The following is a 22500-nucleotide window of genomic DNA, read 5'->3' as shown; positions in this document are numbered from 1 at the left end:
GGAGGGAGGGAGGGAGGGAAGGAGGGAGAAAGAAAGAGAGAGAGAGAGAGAGAGAGAGAGAGAGAGAGACACAGAGAGAAAGGGAGGTGCAATGACAAGAGAGAGAGAGAGAAAGAGAAAGACGAGGGGGAGGGGGCAGAGGGGAGAGAGAGAAAGAGAGACAAGAGAGAGAGAGAGAGAGAAAGACAGGGACAGGGAGTAATTGAGAGGGTGGGAGGAAAGGAAGAGAGAAAGAGAGAGAGACAGAGGAGGGGAAGGATGGAGAGGGGGTAAGATAAAGAGGGAGGGAAAGCAATGGGGGGGGGTTAGGAAGGACAGAGGGGGATAAGATAAGATATTATAAGAAGATAAGCACGTAACACTTAATCACTCTTAATTAAGTACACACTCACAGTCTTTGCCCTCCTTCTGCCCATCTGTCTCTAGCCTGCTAAGGCAGTCTGGAAACTACCACCCTAATTTTTTCCTGAGATAGGGGACCAATCACAGAACAGGGGGGAACGCAAGGCGATGGTGAGCTATGCACAGACGCATTTGATAGACATCCGTGTCGCCCAATGAACGGATCAGGGCATTTTTTTTCAAATAAGAGAAAATTAACTTTTGGCTGCCAGACCACGTCTCATTTGAGAAGTGGTAGGTGCTAGCCAGGCTAATCTTTCTCAGTATGAAGGCGTACAAATATACTTGTGTCAATATACATGTACATAGTTGTGCCTGTGCAAGCAAGTGTATGCATATACCCTAATTTCCCAACATATACCCTAATTTCCCAACTATTAGCCGCGGCTTCTTCAGCTTTGAGGTTAATACGTGGGGGCAGTTAATATGGTTTTGTTTCTTTTAACTTGCATAAAACACTGTTCTGCGGCTTATACACAATGCAGCTAATACACAGGAAATTACTGTATACATTAGTTTTATGCATTGGTGCAACTGAGTGTGTGTTTTTCTGTAAGTTGATACCCAGGTTCAGTGTATGGACTGCATTTATATAGCACTTTTATCGGCTTCTGCGAGCACCCAAAGCGCTTTACATATCATGCCTCACATTCACCCATTCACACACCGATGGCGAAGGCTGCCATGCAAGGCGCCAACCTGCTCATCGGGAGCACTGGGGTTAGGTGTCTTGCTCAAGAACACTTCGACAAGGAGGAGTTGGGCTCAAACCGACTTCTCTACCTCCTGAGCCCCACCTCCCCTAACCTTGTGTGTGTGTGTGTGTGTGTGTGTGTGTGTGTGTGTGTGTGTGTGTGTGTGTGTGTGTGTGTGTGTGTGTGTGTCACATGTGAGTATATTGGTGCAAGATGGCCTTCTCTATGTAGCGTATACAGTATGTGTAATGATCGAGAATCTCTCTCTCTCTATATATGTGGGTGTGTGTGTGTGTGTATGTGTGTGTGCGCGTAGACTCACAGAGCGCGAGGAAGGCGTGTTGCGATGCCATGAGGACGAGCACGCGGCGGAGGATGTCCTTGTTGATGATGTAGTTCTTGATGTGGTACGTGTGGTGCTCCACGCAGAACGTCAGCAGCTCCACGATCAGAGCGAGCAGCTGACACGTCTGAAAGTCATCTGCACGCACACACACACACACACACACACACACACACACACACACACACACACACAACAAGGTTAGGGGATGTGTTATAAAATGAAACACCAAAATATGTTGCTCCTCATATATTCAATTCATTCATATTCAAAGTCAATTTAGATAAAAGTGCCCATTAAATAAATAAATTCAAATGTAATTGTATGACACTCAAACTACAAAGAGCCCAACAGAAACAAAACACCAACTCAAAACTGGACAAATGAATTGATTACTAAGGATATTCTCTCTCTCTGGCTAGGAATGGAACACAAAGCATGACCTAATGCGACAGACTTCAGAACTCATTCATTCAAATCCTGCACAAAAGTGCATCTTCAGGTGTGACACTCTGTAACGCCATCTAGTGGATATTAGCGAGAACTACAACTGCCCTGTCCTTATACAGGGGGCAAGGTGTGCAGTCATTTGTTATGACATCATATGGTATATTTACATGATAAAGTTCTGTTCAGCGGCATATGTATTTATATAAGCAAATACCAATGCATGTATGTTTAAGCCTGGCTACGCCCTCCCAGATCTCCTTTCAGGGAGGTACTTGTCTGGAACACCATAATTCGCTATCGTTTTCATCAGGTCCGAAAAAGACCTGTCAATCAGCGACGAGAGGGGATGACAATATATAGCTTCAAAAGTGGCTGTGGTAGCAATGTCTGTAAACATCAAAAATTGCAGTCGGAAGAATGTGTTTATTTATTCACAGAAGGTCAATAACTACTTGCTTCCTGGCTGCTGAAGCTGTTGATTTTTAGTTTGTAAAGTTTAGGCAAAGTAGGAAGTAGCTTTAGGAATCCCTGATCAATGAAATTGGTAAGGTAGGACCTATGACTTTAAAGTTAACGCAAAGTGAATGAGTCAGGTTTTAACCAGGCTATCTACGTTTAAATATTCAGGAACAATAACAGAGTGAAATAATGTCAACTTTATTTCTCATTTCCTTCCTTGAGAAGTTTATATTAAGGCTTTCGTAATGTAACGTGACCTTCTCTAAACTTTTGAATGCAAATGTCCTATGGTTCAATGTTTCAGTACTTTCTGTACTGAAACATTACATTTCTTCCGAAAGCCAGATATCCCTAACTTCTTGTGAGTAGTGTTTGTTCAGAAGCACCTAGTGTTCATTGTGTTCAATGTTTGCAGAGTTTGTCTTCAGTGGTATTGGCCATCCAAACACACACACACGCACACACGCACACAACACAAACTCACCTTTGTTGGGTTTGTCTTCAGTGGCATTGGCCACCCAAACACACTCACACACACTCACCTTTACTGGGTTTGTTTTCAGTGGCATTGGCCACCCAACTTAAATAATTGGCCACTCACACTCACGCTCACGCTCACACACACTCACACACACACTCACCTTTGCTGGGTTTGTCTTCAGTGGTATTGGCCAGTAAGGGAGCGGAGAGCACATGCATGCAGTGCTTATAGAAGAAGCTCAGAAACTCAGTCTTCTCTGTCTTCTGTTGGGACCAACGAGTGAAGAGAACAGAGATGGAGAGAGATAGAGATGGATGGATGGATGGATGGATGGATGGATGGATGGATGGATGGATGGATGGATGGATGGATGGAGTCAGAAAAGATCAGAGATGAAGAGGAGGAGAGAAGAGAGAGAGAGGGGGAGAGAAAACAAGAGCAAATGAGAAGTGAAAAGACAAATGTTTAGAGGAATATTTTTTCACACAGTGACAAGGCAGCAAAAGTTAATTTGATGCAAAGAATTACTCACTAAATTAATCCATCAATACAATAGTGTGTGTAAATAAGCGAGTGAGTGTGTGTGTGTGTGTGTGTGTGTTTGTGTGTATGTGCATGTGCATCATGATTGCTGGGTGCACAGCGACTTGAGTTACAAAATGATATCATCTATGGTGCATGGTGTGTGTGTGTGTGAGTGTGTGTGTGAGTGTGTGTGTGTGTGAGTGTGTGTGTGTGTGTGTGTGTATATATGTGTGTGAGTGTGTGTATGTGAAAAGAGAGAGAGAGAGAGACAGAGAGACAGTGTGTGTGTGTGTGTTCTCTCACATTGGCAGTAGCCATCATGTTCTCAGGGTCCACCAGCGTCCTGAGTAGCCCCATAAGCTGCACAGCGCCCCCTAGCTCGGGGTCTGTGTCACAGATCATGTGCTCGATGATCAGGTTGATCAGCAAGATGTCCTGCAGAGGGAAAGAGAGAGAGAGAGAGAGAGAGAGAGAGAGAGAGAGAGAGAGAGAGAGAGAGAGAGAGAGAGAGAGGAGTAAAGGAAGAGAATGGTGTGTGAATGCTGGCAGACAGCTCAAGTATATTTGGCCCTGAGGGACTGGTACTGGCTGTTTTTTTTTTAATATATTATTGTCAGTCTAACTTTTGCACAGTTCTGCAGGACCCAGGACGCCACATGACATTTCATTCCACAGCACTGTCTGGCTCTCGCCCACAACCCTGCACTGTATGACACATTGTTTATATCATCTGTGTTTTTGTGTACGGTGTGTTGTCTGTACTTGTCTGTGTCTTTAAATAATACATATCTACATCAGATGACGGATATAATATCTACAAGAGTGATACCAAAAGCTGGATTCAAATTCCTGGTATGTGTGAACATAATTGGCCCGGTTGGGTTCACACACACATAATGAACTTGGGTCCAATTGGGCAAAAAGAGCCCCAGTCTGATTCTACCCAGAGACGAGGTTAGTGGAGTATGTGTGTGTCCTAATAAACCAGAGACTGATTTCACAAGTCAATGTTTAGTCCCTGTCAACCCGGGTATGGACATACAATATACAGTACACATACCGTAATTTCCCAACTATTAGCCGCGGCTTCTACATTGATTTAGCAAAATTTCGTCAGCTATGAGATTAATACACGGAAGCAGTTCGTATGGTACTAATAGGGTTTTGTTTCTTTTAACTTGCATAAAACACTGTCCTGCGGCTACACAGGATACACAATGCGTCAAATACACAGGAAATGACTGTATACAGATTCATGCAGTACAACTGACACAAATGTAAAACATTTTCAAAAATGGAAAGTCAGGGGCTAGTGTGTGTATGTGTGTAAATGGTGCGTCTTGTGTTGACTCCTGTCACTCACGTCGTCATTCTGTTGGCACTCCTGCATCACAAACTCTCGTACCATCGAGGGGTTGTACTCCACAAGGTACGAGAAAATATCTGTCGCCGCGCCCCTTACTTGTGCGTCATCCATACCCTACCACACACACACAAAAACACAAACAAACACGCACACATACACACACAGATTTCAAGTTTATCGCATTGGAACAAAGGGAAGATTTGACATTTTCAGTGCCCTTGCTTTGTGTTTCGAAAATGTGACAACAACACTTCAAAGCAGTCATGTTACAACACACACCTGAGAGGCATTTCAAGGACCGTTTCTTAAAAGAGATGAACAAAGGACACAGAGTGAGCAATGACTAGACAGTGAAGCAGAACAGAGACAAAGAGAAGAAAGGAGAGAGGATGGAGAGAAAGTGAGAGAGTGAGTGAAGAAGAGAAGAGTGAGAGAATGCATGCGTTTGCACAAGAGAAAAACATGTACACAGAGACAGAAAGAGAAGAGAGTAAGAGAGAGAGTAAGAGAAAGAAAGAGAGAGCAAGAAAGAGAGAGCAAGAGAGGGCAAGAGAGAGAGCGAGAGAGAGAGAGAGAGCGAGAGAGCGTGCCTCACCAGTATGACCTCCAGTGCGGGGAGGATGCCCATGTTTGAGAGTGTCTTGAAGAAGGCGTCTCTGTTCTGAGGCTGCAGCGTCTGAGAGAACGCGCAGAACTCCTTCAGGAAGTTCACCTGAACACACAAACACACACAGCGGAGAGGTGGTGCTTTAAACAAAAGAACTGCAGGTTTTTCTTTCTCACGCACACACACACAAGCAACAATAGCATGACATGGGCACTCAACGTGGGCACTGCAGTTCATTGACAGTCAGTGAATCAGTCTGTCTCTCACTCACACACAGTATGTCAGCAAGACAACATCGTTATGCAAGATATCCACTTGACAACATAATCTCCTACAATGTTTATGTTTTTTTTTTTAGATCTGCATCAGATTTGCCATGACCAGATTATGCCTCTCCTACTAACACTAACTACACACAGCAACACTATGGCACGAATTCAGACAAAGAAAATACTCCTGGGTCCACAGGATGTCATTATGTAAAGAGCCTGTATCTGTCCAAACAGCCATCACCTACAGTACACAGAACTAGTCCACACCGCTCACTGACAGGTAGAACCCGAGAAAACAACTTCTCACACCAAGTCATCATGTTCATTCTGTCATTAGGTAACGAGGGTCTAGAGGGACAGAGCCATCCTAGCATCCTAGCTTCCTAGCCCTAGCATCCTAGAGACCTCTAGCTCTTCCACCAGCACGCTCAGGCCAATCCAAACTTGTCTCATCTGTTGTTCCTCGTTGGTGGAACGCACTACCAGTTCCTACAAAAGTAGGGACATCTCAGCCATCTTCACAAAATGTCTGAAAAACCAAGCTCTTCAGAGAACATCTCCTCTCATAGTACTACCTACAACTAGTCTTGCTGATCCTACGGACAATTGCACTCATTGATGCACTTACTACACTCATTGATGCACTTATTATGTTTTTTGTTTATTGATGTAAAATTGTTGATAGAATTGCTCTTAAAAGCTGAAAGCTGTTTTCTTTTACCATGTTCTAAGTCGCTGTGGTTAAAAAGCATCAGCCAAATGTAATGTAATCCTCCTATTAATGAATGACACCAGCTTCAATACATGGTTCTGCGTGATGCCACAACATGGCATAGGAATGCCAGAGCACACGTGCTCAATGTGAATTAGAATGGGCTTCGTGCAGGGCACAGGCATTTGATTTGTGAGGGACACCTTACACCCTGGGCATCTTGACGCATGTCAATACATGCCCAATTTGTGTGGATTTATCGCTAAAGGAAATCAGTGAAATGATTCCTTAAGCACGGTTGAGGATTCACAGTTGAGGAGACTGGATCACCACCAATGTGTAGTGCACCTGTACTTCAATAGAGTCGATCCATAGGGCAAACTGGCTTTGACGAACTGCTTTTTCATGAGCCCAACCCTCCAGAGCCATCAAAAACACCCATCTCTATTGTTTGCCGCCTTGACTGTCGTTTGACCTTTCGTGCCAGCGAGCGAGCGATTGGATGATGTCACCTTACCAGCTCGTGCCGCTTGTCGTCGTCTGTGGCCTCGTCCGTCAGCTGAGCAAAGAGCTCCGTCAGGAACTTCTCGTCGTCCTAGGGAAGAGAGAGAGAGAGAGATAATAATATATTAGTACTATTATAACATTGTTCTGTTTATCTTATATATGTATTGAATTTGTATACATGCTTTGACAGCACAAGCACACTTGTCATGTCAATAAAGCTTATTTGAATTTGAATATGAATTTGAGATAGAGAGATGGGGTGAGTTGTAGGGGTGGGAATTGGCAAAAAAATTAAGATTCGATACTATTGCGATATTTGGGCCACAATTCGATAATATTGCGATTCTTAACATATTGCGATACACCAAGTATTGCAATTCGATTTTGCGATATATTGCTATTCATGTCTCTCATATTATTCTAAGTCATTACAAAAAATTGGGAAAATAACACTGTTCAACTCCCTTTGCAATGGCATGGTGCATGTCAAGGTCCTTACTATTCACTTTTTGTTGAAAACCAAAATACACCCACCTTTTTCGATGTGAAAGTAGTGTAGAGTGTCGTGTATAACAGGTTGTGATTGTGAAGCCATTTTCATTTATTATTGCTGTTGAATGCACAACGAAACACCAGAACACGTGCCCCCCTTATAAGCGTAATAAGCTAATTTAATGTGATCAGAGTAAACCCTGAGTAAACTCGACTCAACTTAAAGTAAAATGGATAATTAAATTATATAATTAAGTATTGCGATACTTTGAGCTACAAGTATCGATTTAATTGTGTGCACAAAATATCGCGATACTGAACAGAATCGATTTTTTCCCCCACCACTAGTGAGTTGGGTGGGGGTGGGCGCACAAAGAGAGAGAGAGAGAGAGAGAGAGAGAGAGAGAGAGAGAGAGAGAGAGAGAGAGAGAGAGAGAGAGAGAGAATATGCTCAGTATTTCACTAGAGAGAAAGTGTGTGTGTGTGGGGGGGGGGGGGGGGGGGGGGGGCAGCTTTGATTCAGGAACTATTGATTCTCTCAAGTAGCTCAAAACATTCAAAACACTCAACCCTAAGGCATATAAGAGCTCAGTTCAACCTTGCGTGTGTGTGTGCATGTGGGTGTGTGTTTATGTGCGTGTGCACGTGTGTGTGTGTGTGTGTGTGTGTGTGTGTGTGTGTGTGTTTACACATCTGTGCTGTAAATGTGAATAGGAGTCTGACTGTTTGAGTTATGGTGCATTTGATCTATAGGTCCCACTCAAGTCATAAAACAGCCTTTCACTCTGATTCCTCTTTGCACTTCTCACTCTCTCCCTCTCCTTCTCTTTCTCACACACACACACACACACACACACACACACACACACACACACACACACACACTCCCTCTCTCCCCACCCTACTTGGTTTCCCTCTCTCTCTTTCTCTCTCTCCCTCTGTCTGTCTCTCACACACAGATCATCACTCTCTTTTTTCCTCCCCCTCTCCATCTCTGTCTCTCTCCATCCTTCACACACAGAGAGATAATCCCTCGCTCCTTCTTCCTCCCTCAAAATCCAACCATCCAGGGAACCTGTCTTTTCCCTTCATCACACTCATTCCACATTCGTTTTTCTCCCCCTTTTGTTTTCGTTCGCTTAATTGCTTTTTTATTGCTTTTTTTTTATCGTCTGTATATCACTTCTTTTTTTCTACCTCTGTTTCTTCCGTCGCCCGGTGCTCTCTCTCTCTTCCCTCACTGCGCTTGTGTTGGGCATCTGTCTGGTTAATGATTGACCGGTGGTAGGCTGCCCTGAACTTTCCGTAGTAAAAAATGTGTGGAGCCACTAACTCAAGACAGAATCTATGTGAATCTGCAAATTTGTGTGCGCGTGTCTGCACATGAGGGTGTGTGTGTGTGTGCGTGTGTGAGTGAGAGAGAGAAATGAGAGAGCGCTTCTTGCTCTAGCCACCAAGCACTTCTGTTTGAAACGCAAAACAAAAGCAAGAGCAAGAACAGGAGAGGCAGAGAGAGAGAGGGAGACTTTTCAGCACTAGACTGTCTCTATACTGTTTCCATAGAAACAACCACCACCCTCTCAATTCTTTATTTCCTTTTTTCCCCCTTCCTCCTCCTCCTCCCTTCTCTTCCCAGGCAAGAACATGCCCCAAATGTCACCTGACAGCAAACGGCAGCCAATCAGAGCCCTGCTCCTCAAGTCCTCCCTACCCCCTTGCCCAATCAAAAGGCCAACACGGTGGCACATTCATTCAGCAACTAAACAACATCGTCTCACCGTGGCAACCCCTTCAAGACTCTTGACGACTGTCAACACACACACACCCACACACACACACACAGATGGATAAAAGCAGGAACTACCAATCAGATCAACACATTCAAGTAAACAAACCAAAACACAGCAGAAAACAAAACCTCTGTATGATGAGCTGCAATTACATGTGGTGTAAACAGATACCAACACAGCAACTAGAAACTAACCAACACACACACACACACACACACACACACACACACACACACACACACACACACACACACACACACACACACACACACACACACACACACACACACACACACACACACACACACACACACAACACACACACACACACAAGCAACTAATTAACACAAAATAGGACACTAAAAACAGACTCCAGCTACCCTCGAAGATGAGATTGGGCTCACTGGTCTCTGTTTGGGGCATGTTCATTCAGCAACAGAGTCGAAATTCCCCGAACACCCTTCTCCTTCCCGGGACGCACATATTCACCATGACCAAGTACGGAGTGCGTGACATTTATGAACGTGCTCAAACAGAGGGACCACAGCTGTCTCCCCCTCACCACATTTGCTTGCACCACTCTGAGCTCATGCATACTTCCGCATGACTGTTTACATATTCATTTACGTACTACTGTTTTTGTTCAGAGGCTGAGAAACCGCTCAAGCATCTGCAAGGGTGTGTATCATCACCCATGCACATTTGCAGCATAACAATGTAACAATGATCACATGACCGATTGATCAAAAATGACCAATCAAAAAAGCAATATAGGCTGCAAAATATCTATAGATTACAAGGCAGATTGGATTGGATTTTCCCTTTGTGAATAAATGAATAAACATCCGCTATGTGAATGGCAGACAAAAACAGACAGAGAGAGAGAGAATGTGAGTCAGTGTGTGTTTGAGAGTGTGTGTGTGTGTGTGTGTGTATCTGCTCCGCCTCACCTGCAGCATGCCCACGATCTCCACCTTGTTGAAGAAGATGAAGGAGTGCAGCGTGGAGAGCATGTTCTCCTCGAACACGGACGGCGTGGGCAGCACCATGTCCTGGATGTACTGCACGCGGAACGTCTGGTGGATCTTCTGCCGCAGCTCCGGGTCCGAGATGGGGATGACCTCCTTGAAGCGCGCCGTGCCCGTCAGGAACTCGCGGTGGCGCCGCGGCTGGGGCAGCGCCGGGTCGAACTCCAGGCAGCCAATCACGTCCATGATGCACTCCTCCGAGAACATGACCTGGACGCAGAACATGGACCAGTTAAGACTTCGCAAACAATACTTACATGGTATTCACGATATTCTGCTGCCAACAATGGGGGTCGCCATGACACCGAAAACGGTTATCCGGCGGAGCTGCATTGTATCTATTTTAACGTGTCGGTTGACAGTGCTTAACATATCATAACGCATATAAAAGTAAACTTCTCTATTTTATATTGGTTATATATGATATAGTATATCCATGCTGAGGGCAGAATTGTCAAAATTTCAAAAGAAATCTAAGTTGATTCTAAGCATATTCTAGTTAGCTACCGAGAACGCACATGTAAACAGAATGAACGGAAGTTGAAAACAGTATAGGAACGATACATATTTCCGGGTTAAGGAATAAGGTGGATACAATATTTATTTTCGAAAACGACAATGAGCATAGCATCCAGGCAACACTATCTTTTTTCTTGGGAACCAAAAATATGATCAATAAATAGCTATACTTCCTGTGAGAAGGCAAGAATGAATTACTATATCATACCAATAACTATATCATGTAGGACACAGTTTGGCACTTTATGGTACATCATGGACCATGCAATGTGGTACATCCCTACCGCAAAGATTAACGCATGGCAAAAGAAAAAACACATGGCACTTTACAGTATATCATGAACAATACAATAAGGCCATTTATGATGCATCGCAGACGATGCAATATCCTACTTTAGGGTGCACGACACAAGAAGTGTTGTGGCAAACTCCCTTAGCAACCTTAAAATGCACTTATTTATTAGACCGATGTTTCGGCTTCGTGTCCGATCCCTACCTCGAAGAGCGCCGTGCGGTTGAGCAGGAAGATGCCCTTGACCACGTCGTAAAGCTGGTGTAGCGCCTCGCGGTTGCCCTGCGCTTCGCACTGGCGGAAGAGCTCCAGGAGCTTGCGGATGTAGCCCTCGTTCTCCAGCGCCAGGGCCAGCTTCTCGCGGCGCAGCGGCGACGGCAGGGACGACGCCACCAGCTCGGCCACCTCCTCCAGGCGCGAGAGCTCGCACGGCGGCAGCTCCAGGCCCGGGGACGACATGTCGTCGAAGCGCTCCTCCTCCGACTCGTCGATCAGCTCCTGCGTGATGTCCACCGACGGGTCTTTGCCTTGGACCTGCACGTACACAAACACACGCGTAAAATGAGTGTCAAACGATGATGACCATTATGCCAACATGTGTCGTAAAAAAAAAAAAAAAAAACAATACTGTACACAATTATGACTGAATTTCCCAATGCTTTTCAAGCACCAAATGCACACACGCAGCTAAACTCAACAGTCACACTCATACAGAAAGAAAGAAAGAAATACATACAACATAAACACAGAAACAGACACACTCGAGTGTTTACAGTTCACTTTTGTGCTTCAGAGTAGAGCATTGTCACGACCTGCAAAGGTGCAAAAGCCACACACACATACACACACACAACCCAGTATCAACCATAACTGACAGTGGATTGTTGGGGGCTTTTTCCAGCTACCCGACACCCCGGACAAAGTCAAACTAAGCCATGAGGAACATATGCCGTGAACATAGAGGCAAGGCAAGGCAATAACAGCCAGAGAGAAATCAACACATGGCAGGAAATGGAATCACCTGGCATATTTTTTCCCAGATTTCATCACACCCGGCCTTCTCCTGAAAACTGAGGGCCAAGTCATAGTTCTCAGCTTCCGACCAGACAATCAATGTGTCCTATGACATAAAAAGGGAAAAGCATGTGGGTGAGAGAGAGAGAGAGAGAAAGAGAGAGAGAGAGATGAAACAACACTATTCCATGATTTTCATAAGATTTGGTTCAAATCAAAAAGTACACGAAAAAAACGTCTCATTTTTCTATGTGGGGAAAAAAGGTAAAACGAGGATAAGTTAAGGCAGCAGCACCTTTATATTTAAGCCACTAGACTGGTGTGGACAGTTAACCAGCAGGTTCTGTCTGTCAAACTGAACATGCCATGATGATCAATTACATTCAATTCTATATAGAACAATTTAACAATAGACCAAGTCACCCAGTACTCTCAAAGAACTAGTACAATAATCGTTCCTATGATGCTCAAGTTAATAATATTCACAAAGCTTAAGGTCATTTATCTTAGCTCATCTGCAGGTAGCTTAGTACGGTCCTGCTTGTCCAACATACACATCTTCAGGGCCGCAACATTTAATTGATCATTAGTTTAGTTGTAAATTATCAATCAGTTCACAAATTTTAAGGAAAATACCTAAACTTGATTATTTGCATCTTCACTTACTCCTCTTTTACAGTAAACTAAATATCGGTGGCATATGGACACAATTTATGGCAATTATGACATTTTATGGACCGCGCTAAACCATTCATCAACTATGAAAATAATCGTTAGTTGCAGCCCTACACACCCCTTCCTCTTCCTTGAGGCCACCTGATAACACTCACCTGTTGTTTCTGGTAGGCTGTGTTTGGGTTGATTTTGGACTCCAACAGTAGTGATCCTGTACAGTAATTGAATTTTAAAAATAAATAAATAAACAATTCCCGGTACACAAACAAGCAATCAATGCAGCTGCACAAATCATAATTGATGCAAAATACATTTTCTCTTAAATAGTCATGGTCTGTCTCCGGATCTGGCTGTCTCGACTCCACTGCGTTAAGAGTATTCACAGGGCTGGACAGTTACATAAGAAGTAGGTGTTGACAATTACTGTGCAGCAGATGGGTTGACCGGAGATAACTCTCAGCCACAGAGATCACACTGTTTTCAGTCATCTTAACATAACTACCAAACTCATTAAAGTACATCAAGTACATATACCATGTTACTATGCATAGAAGTATTCAACCTCACAGTGTCTTTCAGTTTGAACTGGCGCACAAAACAGCCTAATGATGGTTGGCTGCTCTCACTCAAAGAGTAAGTAAATAAACACACGCCAAACCAAGTTTTGTGATATTCTCTTTACCCTAAAACTATACATTTCAAATCAATGTGAGCAGTTTCCTGGAAAGCAAAGCTTACCGTCGCTTTCGGCGCGCACCAGCAGAGACATGCCTTTCAGTCTCTCGACGTAGCCCGAGGAAACGTGCCCTGTTCCCCGGTCGTCCCACTGTCTGTCCTCGTTGAGAGTGTACACTTTTACCCGCCGCCGTGTGTCCGTCATTCTTGCAGACGTCCCAGCTGATTCCAATTTTACAACTGTGGTCACTTCACCGGTGGCGAAGTTTACTCGGCCGCACTTTCCCTCCCCGGCGTCACCTGAGTGTCTTTGCCAATGAGTTCCCCTTAAAGATGCTAACGTTCCTTAGCTGGCTAATGGTAACTAACTAGTAGACCACTTTGTTGGTCACCTAACGGTGTGTATGTTGATACAGTGTTGCAACTGAGCTTTATGGAGAACAAACAAAGCCAGATGATGGTGATCGTGGCAAGCCAAAGGTGTTAATATTGCAACACTTATCAAAATAGATTTTTGCACACCAGTGAGCCAAATGTTTGAGCTATGCAACAAGCTAGTTAGCACCGTAACTTATGTCTTGTAGTGACAATTGTTAACGTTAGCTACTGTTGCTGATCAGTACAGTGGGAGCGATAGTTGTCTTGTGGCACTTCAGAAGCATTCTCCTTCAATTAAGATAAACCTGTTTATGACTGCACCCACACATTCGCTGGTCAGCATAAAGCGTTGATATCGTGGATGTTGTTAATTATAGTTAGTCAAAGTTTCAGACCGGACACATTCGGAGTGCGACAGGGAAAAAATCAGATGCCCTTTCACTTCAGTTTGCTGCAGCTGCCACCAATAACGTTAACGTTATAGCCTGCTAGCTAAATAGCCTAGCAAGTTAGCTAATGAGCTATCTGTCAGCGCTTAACATTCTGAAATGTGTTATGTCCAGTCGTTTTCCAAAAAAACAAAGCGATAGCACTACTTCCCTAATCGGAATACCTTCGGCCCATATACGAGTAGACAACGTCGTATTTAAAGCAATGTTTTCATAATAAGCTAGCAGGCTAGCTAGCTTGCTATATTTTGCCCAAGTGTTCCGCCATGTTCTGGCTATGGGCCGCGGGGGGACCAGCCTGTCTCTTCATCAATATATAGACATTTCAAGATATAATGGGTCGAACCGATGTATTCGTTTATGTTTCCGGATCGCTATATTCCATATACTACCTCTGTTTTGCCAAAGGGTTGCAGCATCTTACTTGAATAAACACTAGCCCCACTGTGAGTTTTCAGCCATCTTGGGTCCTCTCAGAAAGCCAGTACGGGGTTTCCTGAGCAGCAACCACAGGGCAGCCCGCCACAATTTAAAGGAACAGTACATAATACAAGATTTGTTGAATACCGATTTGAAAGCCAGTACATGATATGATAAAACAGTATCATAAATAATAGTAATGCATCATGACTGAGGACAATATTTGTCCATTCATTTATAATCAAAACAAGTCACTACATTTTCCTTTGCAATGTAATAAAAAAAATCCTGAACATCTCATCAATAATACTTTATCTTTCCACATCATCAACAACAAAAAAGCAGGACAGTAACAAATTCTGACAAGATCATTTTATTTTTTTTTAATGAATGGTTCCACAATAAATCAAACTAGATTGAAGGCAAATAATTCAGGTCATATACGAAACACACTGTTATGTGTATATATAAAAAAAGAAAAGGTATTGACACACCATCTTGCACACCATCTTGGAACCAACGGCATAACAGAGTGAAATGGTTGTTACGGAGTCCTGTATGGTTTTCTTTTTCACCAAAATGTCAAAGCAACTACTAGTTACAGTACACAACTGAGGAAATGGAACTGAATCTTGGGATGAACAAAAGGAATACAGATCTGGCTAGAAAGAGCCAATGGTCCAAAACTGAAAAAAAAGAGGGTTCTTTACAGTCAATGAATTTCACCAATAGCGCTCAAGTGCAGAATAAAATTGCAAATGAGCCTCTCAACCAATGTCTGTAACGCAAGGATTGTTTGCTTCTTCCTTTCTTTTCCTATGGCCAAATATGTTGTTTAAGATCACTTTAAAAAGACTACAAATATATGTCAATCATATCCATAGTAATATGTATAAAAAAAGAGAAAGAAATCAACAGGCATGCTTAAGTTTCAGATTTTGTCACATTTTACATTCATCCTTTTCCAGTAAAAAAAAAAAAAAAAAACTATCAACACTGAAACACTTCATAATACAGTGTATAGCTAGGAAGTATATAAGATAGAACAAAATCCAACTTATCATGTAACAGACTTCAAATACCGTCTGGAACACAGTTTAGTGGCAGTGATTCTTTGACAAACAACTCCTTTCCCTCCTTGTCTTTTTCACTAATGTTGCCATAGTGAAAATTTAGAATTTTACTCCCTCCGCAACTCCACCCTCCATTTTAGGGGTTTCATGTTTTTTTCTTCTTCTAACAATTACTAAATTTAACTGCCACCAGCACAGAAAGTGTCTTGCTAATAAGGGGTTTCTTCCCTTCAGCACAACAAACTTGCATCGCAGTTAGCATTTAGTAGCATTTCTGTTGTTACATTAACACTGTCAGCTATCTGACAGTTGGCCAGGACAATTTGGACACAGACTGGGGAAACACCTGAGAGAGGAAGGCGGAAAACAACCCAACGACACTTGGACAACCATCATGCCAGTGGAACTGACTTGTGGACTTCAGCCAAGAGGACAGGCGGACAAAGAGCCAGAGAGATGTTTGAGGGACCCATGAGGGATGTAATGCCACATAAAATGATGTTAAATAAAGAGCGAGGAGATATAACAAAGGAAGCTGTTCTCCCCGAGAGGCTGAATCCAAAAGGTATCTGGCAGCAATCTGACACAGATCCTGCATAGCCCTACCAAAGTCAGCATCTACCAGGGTAGTGGTCACTAATGATAAATTAGAAGGAACGTACAATCAAGGGACACCAACCAAGTGATGACGTATAATTGGAGAACTTAACGAAAAAGGACGACACAGAGAGAGGTGCATTTTCCGCCCTCTCCCCTCTCCAGTGCCTTAGCCACGCCGTTCACATAAATCCCTTCTCCAAAAAAAATCTCATATCAAACGCCTTTTTCACACCACACACACATACGTACGCACACACACACACACACACACCACATCAACAGCCAGACAGCCACTCCTCCTCTGGTCCTACTTCCCAGCCTGCTGAGCCTGGCGTCTGAGGAGGACATAGATCTTCTCTTTGATCCAGTCTTTGTTGTAGGGCTGGTAGGTCTGTGTGTCCGCACGATAGCTGCAGGAACAAGTGGAACGGGCGGTTAAAGCCAGCAATCATGGGACCATTATACTGGTTCATATCTGATGACCTGAGCTGTAATTCTTTACACATCCTTTGTTTTGAACTATATTGATCCATGTTGTAAATTATGTGAAAAATACAGAGCAATGGTTGGGAATATTATGTGAAGTCTACGTTGAATTGAGGACATAATCTATGACGATCGATCAGCATGCAATATTCAAACGTAAAGCTAAAAGTATTAACCAGGCCAATACAATTTAAAATACTTCACAAGCAACAAACAGACCATACATTTCAGGAGCAAAGCTACACATTCTAAAATAGTTTACTTATTAGTCAAACCTACCAGAATTTTGAGTACATGAATACAGGCCTGGCAGACAATGTGAAAAGAATATGATCGCTTTAATGTGCAAGTAATCTTCAGGGGTCAAAGATGAAGATCCTACTTACACAAGACAGCTTAGATCTGCCAGGTCATCCACAAAGTCAAACAGCTGGCTGATGTCATATGTGATGGAGGGACTGTTGGGGTTCATCCTTTTCAAATGCTCCTCATACATCTTACACACACCTGTGTGCATTCATTTGTGTAGTGTGACAACAAAAAGATGGTGAGATAGCTGCAAATGTGCATGTATTGGATGAAGAAACAACAGGTATTTTGATGGCATGTCTCTACTTCATTCAATTATTAATAACAATATTAACAATATTCTGACTGCTATGCATTTCAACAGGGAGCTATCAAAGACATTTCATCTCTGATTCTCTTACCCTCCATGCATTCGTTTACAGACTCATAGTCTGCATATGTCCTCCCCTCTGGTCTCTTAGTTGGCTGGACGAGCAGGATTGTGTGAGACTGCAAAGACAGAATTGCATCATTTTGCATTACATTCAAAACAACACTAGATGGGACAAATGAGCCCGGATCAGCATCTGTTGACTCACTGTTACTGTGTTTTGCTGCCCTCTAATGTATTTGTAGGGCTAGCTAAGTTTCAAACCGTATATAAATGCAACGGTATAGTAGTTTCGGTATTCCAGTTATGTTCCTGAAGACACTCAAGACAACATGGCATTTTGATAGTAGAAACTAGGCTACGAAATGGCGTCGTGTTTGATCAAGCTCGTGCACAGAAACCAATTGGCACAGAAAGTATGTGTCAAGTCAGGCGGTCCAAATACATCCCAACTAATATTAGTCGATACCGAGTTGAGCTCCAGACTACCTGCCTAGTAACTTCTCTGCTTCGCTACGTCGTCTGAAATCATTGCCAGGCTTGTCGTGGCTAAACCGGCTCTCCAAACATTCATTGGTTGAGCATCAGTGATTTCACAGTGGCGTTGGTTTGTTCTATCGCAGGACAACGGACTGAACAACTACCAACTACGTCCGACCGTATGCATAAACGATCTGTACTATTATCTACCTGGAATAGCTATCCGTGTCCAAATGCAGAGGTGGCTAGCGAGCTAACTGAAAAGAGCAATGCTAATGTTAGATGTAAGCCGCAACTGCCATCTGAATGGATGCTTGTATTGGTCACGACGTAGCTAACAGATACACATAGCTAATAGATAAACAATTCCGTTTCTACATAAAGAAAATACTTACCATGGCTTGCGATGGAGATTACGATTGAAAGCAAAGTAGTTGTTGAAATTTGCAGCTGGCCAAAACACTCAATGAAACCAGATGGAACCAAATGCCAACAAATCGTCACCAGGAAAACCTTCACAAGTACTTCCGGCAGTATAAGACCTCTTGCCAGACCACACCGCCACCTACTGGAATGACTTGAAGTGTGGGGTGGGTAGGGGATGAAATGAAATACTAGCCATTTGTACGTTTTGATTTAGTTTCATTTAATCCAAGAAAATTCAGACGAAAAGCACTTAACATAGACTTTCACATTCTTGATAAGCATGACTAAACTATTGTGGCTATTGTGTGTTAGTTGGCTGATAACTTGCACAGCATATAGGCCTACTCTGGGCAAAAAATGAATGAACATAAGTCACACATTAAAAACACTCATTGTTTAAGTCTCATAGCTAAGTATTACTTATCAGCTAACCCAAAGACACCATTTGAAACAGATCTTCACTGTTCCTTTGTAGTTTGGTTTCCCCTATGAAAATAATCCCAATCCAACTTTCAACTTTAATTTTAGATTTAAATTGCCCCAACCCATCCTAGCCCCTTAACATTCATACACAATGTCAAATCATTGTAGGCTACATTTCAACAGAATCAACATATGCATCAGCTGATATCTCTTCTTAGGCCTAGTTTTCATTCAGAAACAATTCCGGTTTGAGAAATAACCTCAGGTGGTTAGGGGATCAAGAAAATAACTGGTCCTGGACATGCAGAATATTTTTTAATGTTTAGAGGGCCTTTATTTTGAGCTTTTATCTGTTTTTATCATCTTCTCTTTTCAGTCCAAAGCACCATTTGTCAGTGTCCCCCTCAGCACTCCACATGAGCCTCCTTCAATCATGACCTTTTGACCTTTGACCCGGTGCACTCTCTCAGGTCTGCTGGCAGCGTTTGGGGTCGCCGTGTATCCAGTGACAAATCTGCGCAAACTTGGGCGGCGTGATGCGCACCGCCACGTTGTAGTCCTTCTGCCTGCCGTCGTCGTCCACCCACTGGTGCCCGGAGAACACGGCTATCACCTTCCGAGTCCATTTCCCCTCCCTCCCCGCCTTCCCTTCCTCCTTCCCCGCGTTCGGCCCTCTCTGGCTGGGGTCGCGCAGCCGCACGTACACCCCGGCTCCGCTGGAGCCCGCCCGGGCGTCGCAGTACTGGTAGAGCAGGTCGCTGGACTCCTGCACCACCGAGCAGAAGCGGTAGACGGCCTTGCCCGGCTGGTCGTTGTCGAAGCCGGTGAAGTGGACGCGGCTGGCGGGCACGGTCTCCTTCACGTCGGACACGAAGCCCAGGGCCATGGGGGTGGCCCCTAGGGGGCGCCAGAGCTCCAGGAGGGCGTAGTCGTAGTCGGCAGCCAGCTCGCGGGCGACGTCGGTCATCCAGCCACGGGGCGTGTGGACCTGTTTGACGCGCGTCCAGCGGAAGGACACTCCGTCGGGGTCGGGGTCCGTCTCCGTCGATGTCGCTGCAGCCCCGCGACGGACGCGCGCCTTCTCTCTCCTACGCTTCCCTCCACCTGTCTTTCTCTCTCTTCTCCTCTTCTGCCTCTCTGGTCCCTCTCTCCTGTCTTGGGTCTCTACATCTCCACCTTTTCTTCCTCCTCTTCCTCCTTTTCTTCGACTTCTCCCTCGACCGGCCTTTCCGCTGCTGCGTGCCGACCGAGGCCTCATCACGCCCACCCGCAGACCCCTGCTCTCCTTCAGGTAGTCCTGGCCATCGTGGACGCAGTGGGCAGCCGTCAACACGTGCCTGGGCCCCACCAGAATACCCGAACAACCGCTGGACAGCTTGACCGACGCCGAGAACGGGTAGCTGGCCGTGAAACGCCCGTTCGAGATGACGAAACGGCCGTCTGTGCCAAACACCTGCCTCTTGTTTCGCCTCGGTGATGAGGGAGCCTGTCCGCGGGGTAACCGTGACAATGAAGCATTGGTCAGGGACTCGTCTGCGCCTTGCAGTCGGACCTCGGTGAACGTCCGTGTGCCGTTGGCGTACACGGTCTCGTACGCCAGAAGCCGCTCCAGCTGGGCGCGGTCGGGCACGGGGAGACCGAGCTGACACTGGATGCCACAGACGACTTCCTTGTTGTTCTGTGCCCAGGTGGCATCAAAATCAGGTGAGCGGAGGGACACTGTTCTCCGCTCCACCACCTGGGGCACGGCCACATGCTGCCAGGCGTGTGTTTCACCCCAGTTACCATGGTTACTACCAATACCGCACACACCTAGGTCCAGAACGGTCACACAGATCAACAGAGCCTGCTGAAGACTGCCCATCATTGCAGTGATTGTCAAGAGGCTATGAAAGACAAAAACAGTGTGGGGAAGAGAAGGTAGTTAACAACGCTGTGGGTAAATAATGCAGTGTTATCAAATAATACATGTATTCAATGTCAGTAAACAAAGCGTATGTTGTTTATGCTATTACTGAATTCACTGGCAGTCCAATACATGCATACATCTTTACAGCCCTTATAGACAGTCCAAGGATATCACCACAAGCCTATTCAGAAATTTATGAATACGGAATTTGAATATAGCAGTTTGCAGTTTGAGTAGCAAACTTCATGCAATTTCAAGTCATCAGTGTTACAGTCAGACAGAGGCCTCTCATTGGAATGGCCACTCTATGTATTTTGCATCAGTTCTGTAATTTCGTCACTAGAGGGAGTATTGCACCAATCTCCCTCAGAGCGAACCACTCAGGGACAGGGACACAGAACAGCGCACTGTCGCGCCACTTGAATTTGGTGCACAGGCTAGAGGCAGGCTGGAGGTAAATAAATGCGAATAGCCCACAGCAAATTACCAAGTTGGTGGAAAATAAGGCCCAGACATCTTAAGCTATAATAAACGACAATTGGTCTCAGGCTACTTTTCAAATGCTGTATCTGTATCTGTATAACACCTTTATGGAGAGCTGTGTTAATAAAATGCATTAATAGAACATCTTGTTTGATTGTTTTTTTTTTTTTTTAAATCTCTACAGTGATCATTAATATCACTACGTTAGCTGTAGCCTATACTTATTAGCGTCATTTATAAAGGTGAAAACAATTGCCTTGTAGCACGCTAGACTAACGTGTTCAAACCACAAAAAAGCTAAAAATACAAAAATACCTTTTACAATGAAGGTTTGTTTCGATCCATCTGCTGAGAACCTGCTGAGAGTTTGTTTTGCGTCTCGACTTTAGAGCGTCAGCTTCAGTGTTTCTAGCAGACTGTTCCAGCTGGAACAGAAGTGACGGGCTTCCCTACTTGGTCCGAGCATCCAAACTACGCCAAAGAGACGCAGCGCAAATCCGCGTCGGAAAGAGGGGGAGAGAAAGCTTGCGGGCTGGGTCTAGGGTTGATTCAGGTCAAAGATTGGAATTTACAGCAGAGTTCTTAAATAGCCTAATCAATGTTTCCTCATTGTCAATAGCAACAAATCTGTTATTCATACATGATATTGGAAACGCGAATAGGCAACTGTTTTGGGGATTTTTGATGTCTGTCTACAACTACGTCTTATGCAAACGCGCAGGTACTGAACACATCATGTGGCCCAGTCATCGAGGTTATCTCTGCACAACATTTTTTCACTAACTTACATATTTACAAATGCCTAGATTCAACCAATCATAACCAAGATACCCTCCCTGTGTGTGTGTGTGTGTGTGTGTGTGTGTGTGTGTGTGTGTGTGTGTGTGTGTGTGTGTGTGCATGTGTGTGATGATGAGGAATGATGAATAATTTCATTACATTTCATACACAACATTAGCCTACTTCAAAATATTGTTGACCAGACAGATAGGCTACTCAGACAATAAAGGAAACTCGTCAGCCAAAACCCAGTCTATCTGGCAGCTCTTCACAGTCAAACTGCAAAACCACATATTGTCATGTGTAAGGCCACGGGGATGGACTGTTTTGAAGTCATTTGACAAACATTATGACTGAGATTACTGGGTAGCGTTGCCAGGAGTCCAACTCACTCTTCCTGGTATTCTGCTAGACCCGTCACTTCTCTACATAGCTGTCATCAGACAAGAGGAGAAGACATACAGACACACACAGACACACAGACATACAGACACACACACACACACACACACACACAGACACACACACACACACACACACACACACACACACACACACACACACACACACAAACATACATGACTAGCAGTAATTTCATGTCTTATCACTG

At 44.2% G+C, this 22500-nt stretch overlaps 3 protein-coding genes across 4 annotated transcripts in view; all 3 read right to left on the bottom strand.

Moving 5' to 3' along the window:
• The window catches only part of smek1 (SMEK homolog 1, suppressor of mek1 (Dictyostelium)), a 19398-nt gene extending 4792 nt beyond the window's left edge, over positions 1-14606 (bottom strand). For both annotated transcript variants that reach the window (XM_062550378.1, XM_062550379.1), the window contains exons 1-11: positions 13368-14606; positions 12785-12840; positions 11962-12060; positions 11145-11474; positions 10052-10339; positions 6830-6907; positions 5317-5433; positions 4719-4835; positions 3659-3790; positions 2991-3093; positions 1420-1578 (exon numbers count right to left, since the gene is read on the bottom strand). In XM_062550378.1, coding sequence (XP_062406362.1) covers positions 1420-1578; positions 2991-3093; positions 3659-3790; positions 4719-4835; positions 5317-5433; positions 6830-6907; positions 10052-10339; positions 11145-11474; positions 11962-12060; positions 12785-12840; positions 13368-13509 — 1621 coding nt within the window. In that variant the 5' untranslated portion in view covers positions 13510-14606. The remainder of the gene's footprint in view (positions 1-1419; positions 1579-2990; positions 3094-3658; positions 3791-4718; positions 4836-5316; positions 5434-6829; positions 6908-10051; positions 10340-11144; positions 11475-11961; positions 12061-12784; positions 12841-13367) is intronic.
• A 302-nt stretch (positions 14607-14908) lies between these two features.
• On the bottom strand, positions 14909-18391 carry erh (ERH mRNA splicing and mitosis factor). The gene is made up of 4 exons (XM_062551027.1): positions 18265-18391; positions 17421-17508; positions 17097-17217; positions 14909-16634 (listed from the first exon to the last, which is right to left on the bottom strand). The coding sequence occupies exons 1-4, from the start codon at positions 18265-18267 to the stop codon at positions 16532-16534; spliced, it is 315 nt and encodes a 104-aa protein (XP_062407011.1). The 5' UTR covers positions 18268-18391; the 3' UTR covers positions 14909-16531.
• A 113-nt stretch (positions 18392-18504) lies between these two features.
• On the bottom strand, positions 18505-21543 carry LOC134097850 (inactive serine protease 35). Its single transcript, XM_062550803.1, has 2 exons — positions 21426-21543; positions 18505-20604 (listed from the first exon to the last, which is right to left on the bottom strand). The coding sequence occupies exon 2, from the start codon at positions 20583-20585 to the stop codon at positions 19185-19187; it is 1401 nt and encodes a 466-aa protein (XP_062406787.1). The 5' UTR covers positions 20586-20604; positions 21426-21543; the 3' UTR covers positions 18505-19184.
• Between the last annotated feature and the right edge of the window lie 957 nt (positions 21544-22500).

Source organism: Sardina pilchardus, chromosome 12, assembly GCF_963854185.1.
Source record: "Sardina pilchardus chromosome 12, fSarPil1.1, whole genome shotgun sequence".
NCBI classification, from domain to species: Eukaryota; Metazoa; Chordata; class Actinopteri; order Clupeiformes; family Clupeidae; genus Sardina; species Sardina pilchardus.
Note: the sequence above shows the minus strand (reverse complement) of the source record. Positions and strands in the feature narration are given on the sequence as shown.

Excerpts from the sequence above, each read along its gene's own strand:
- erh (XM_062551027.1), bottom strand. Across the intron at positions 17,218-17,420 it reads TGTAAACGAATGCATGGAGG|GTGTGTGTAAGATGTATGAG; the intron begins GTAAGAGAATCA and ends GAATGCACACAG. Across the intron at positions 16,635-17,096 it reads GCAGATCTAAGCTGTCTTGT|CTATCGTGCGGACACACAGA; the intron begins GTAAGTAGGATC and ends TTGTTCCTGCAG.
- LOC134097850 (XM_062550803.1), bottom strand. The coding sequence starts at position 20,585 with ATGATGGGCAGTCTTCAGCAGGCTCTGTTGATCTGTGTGACCGTTCTG.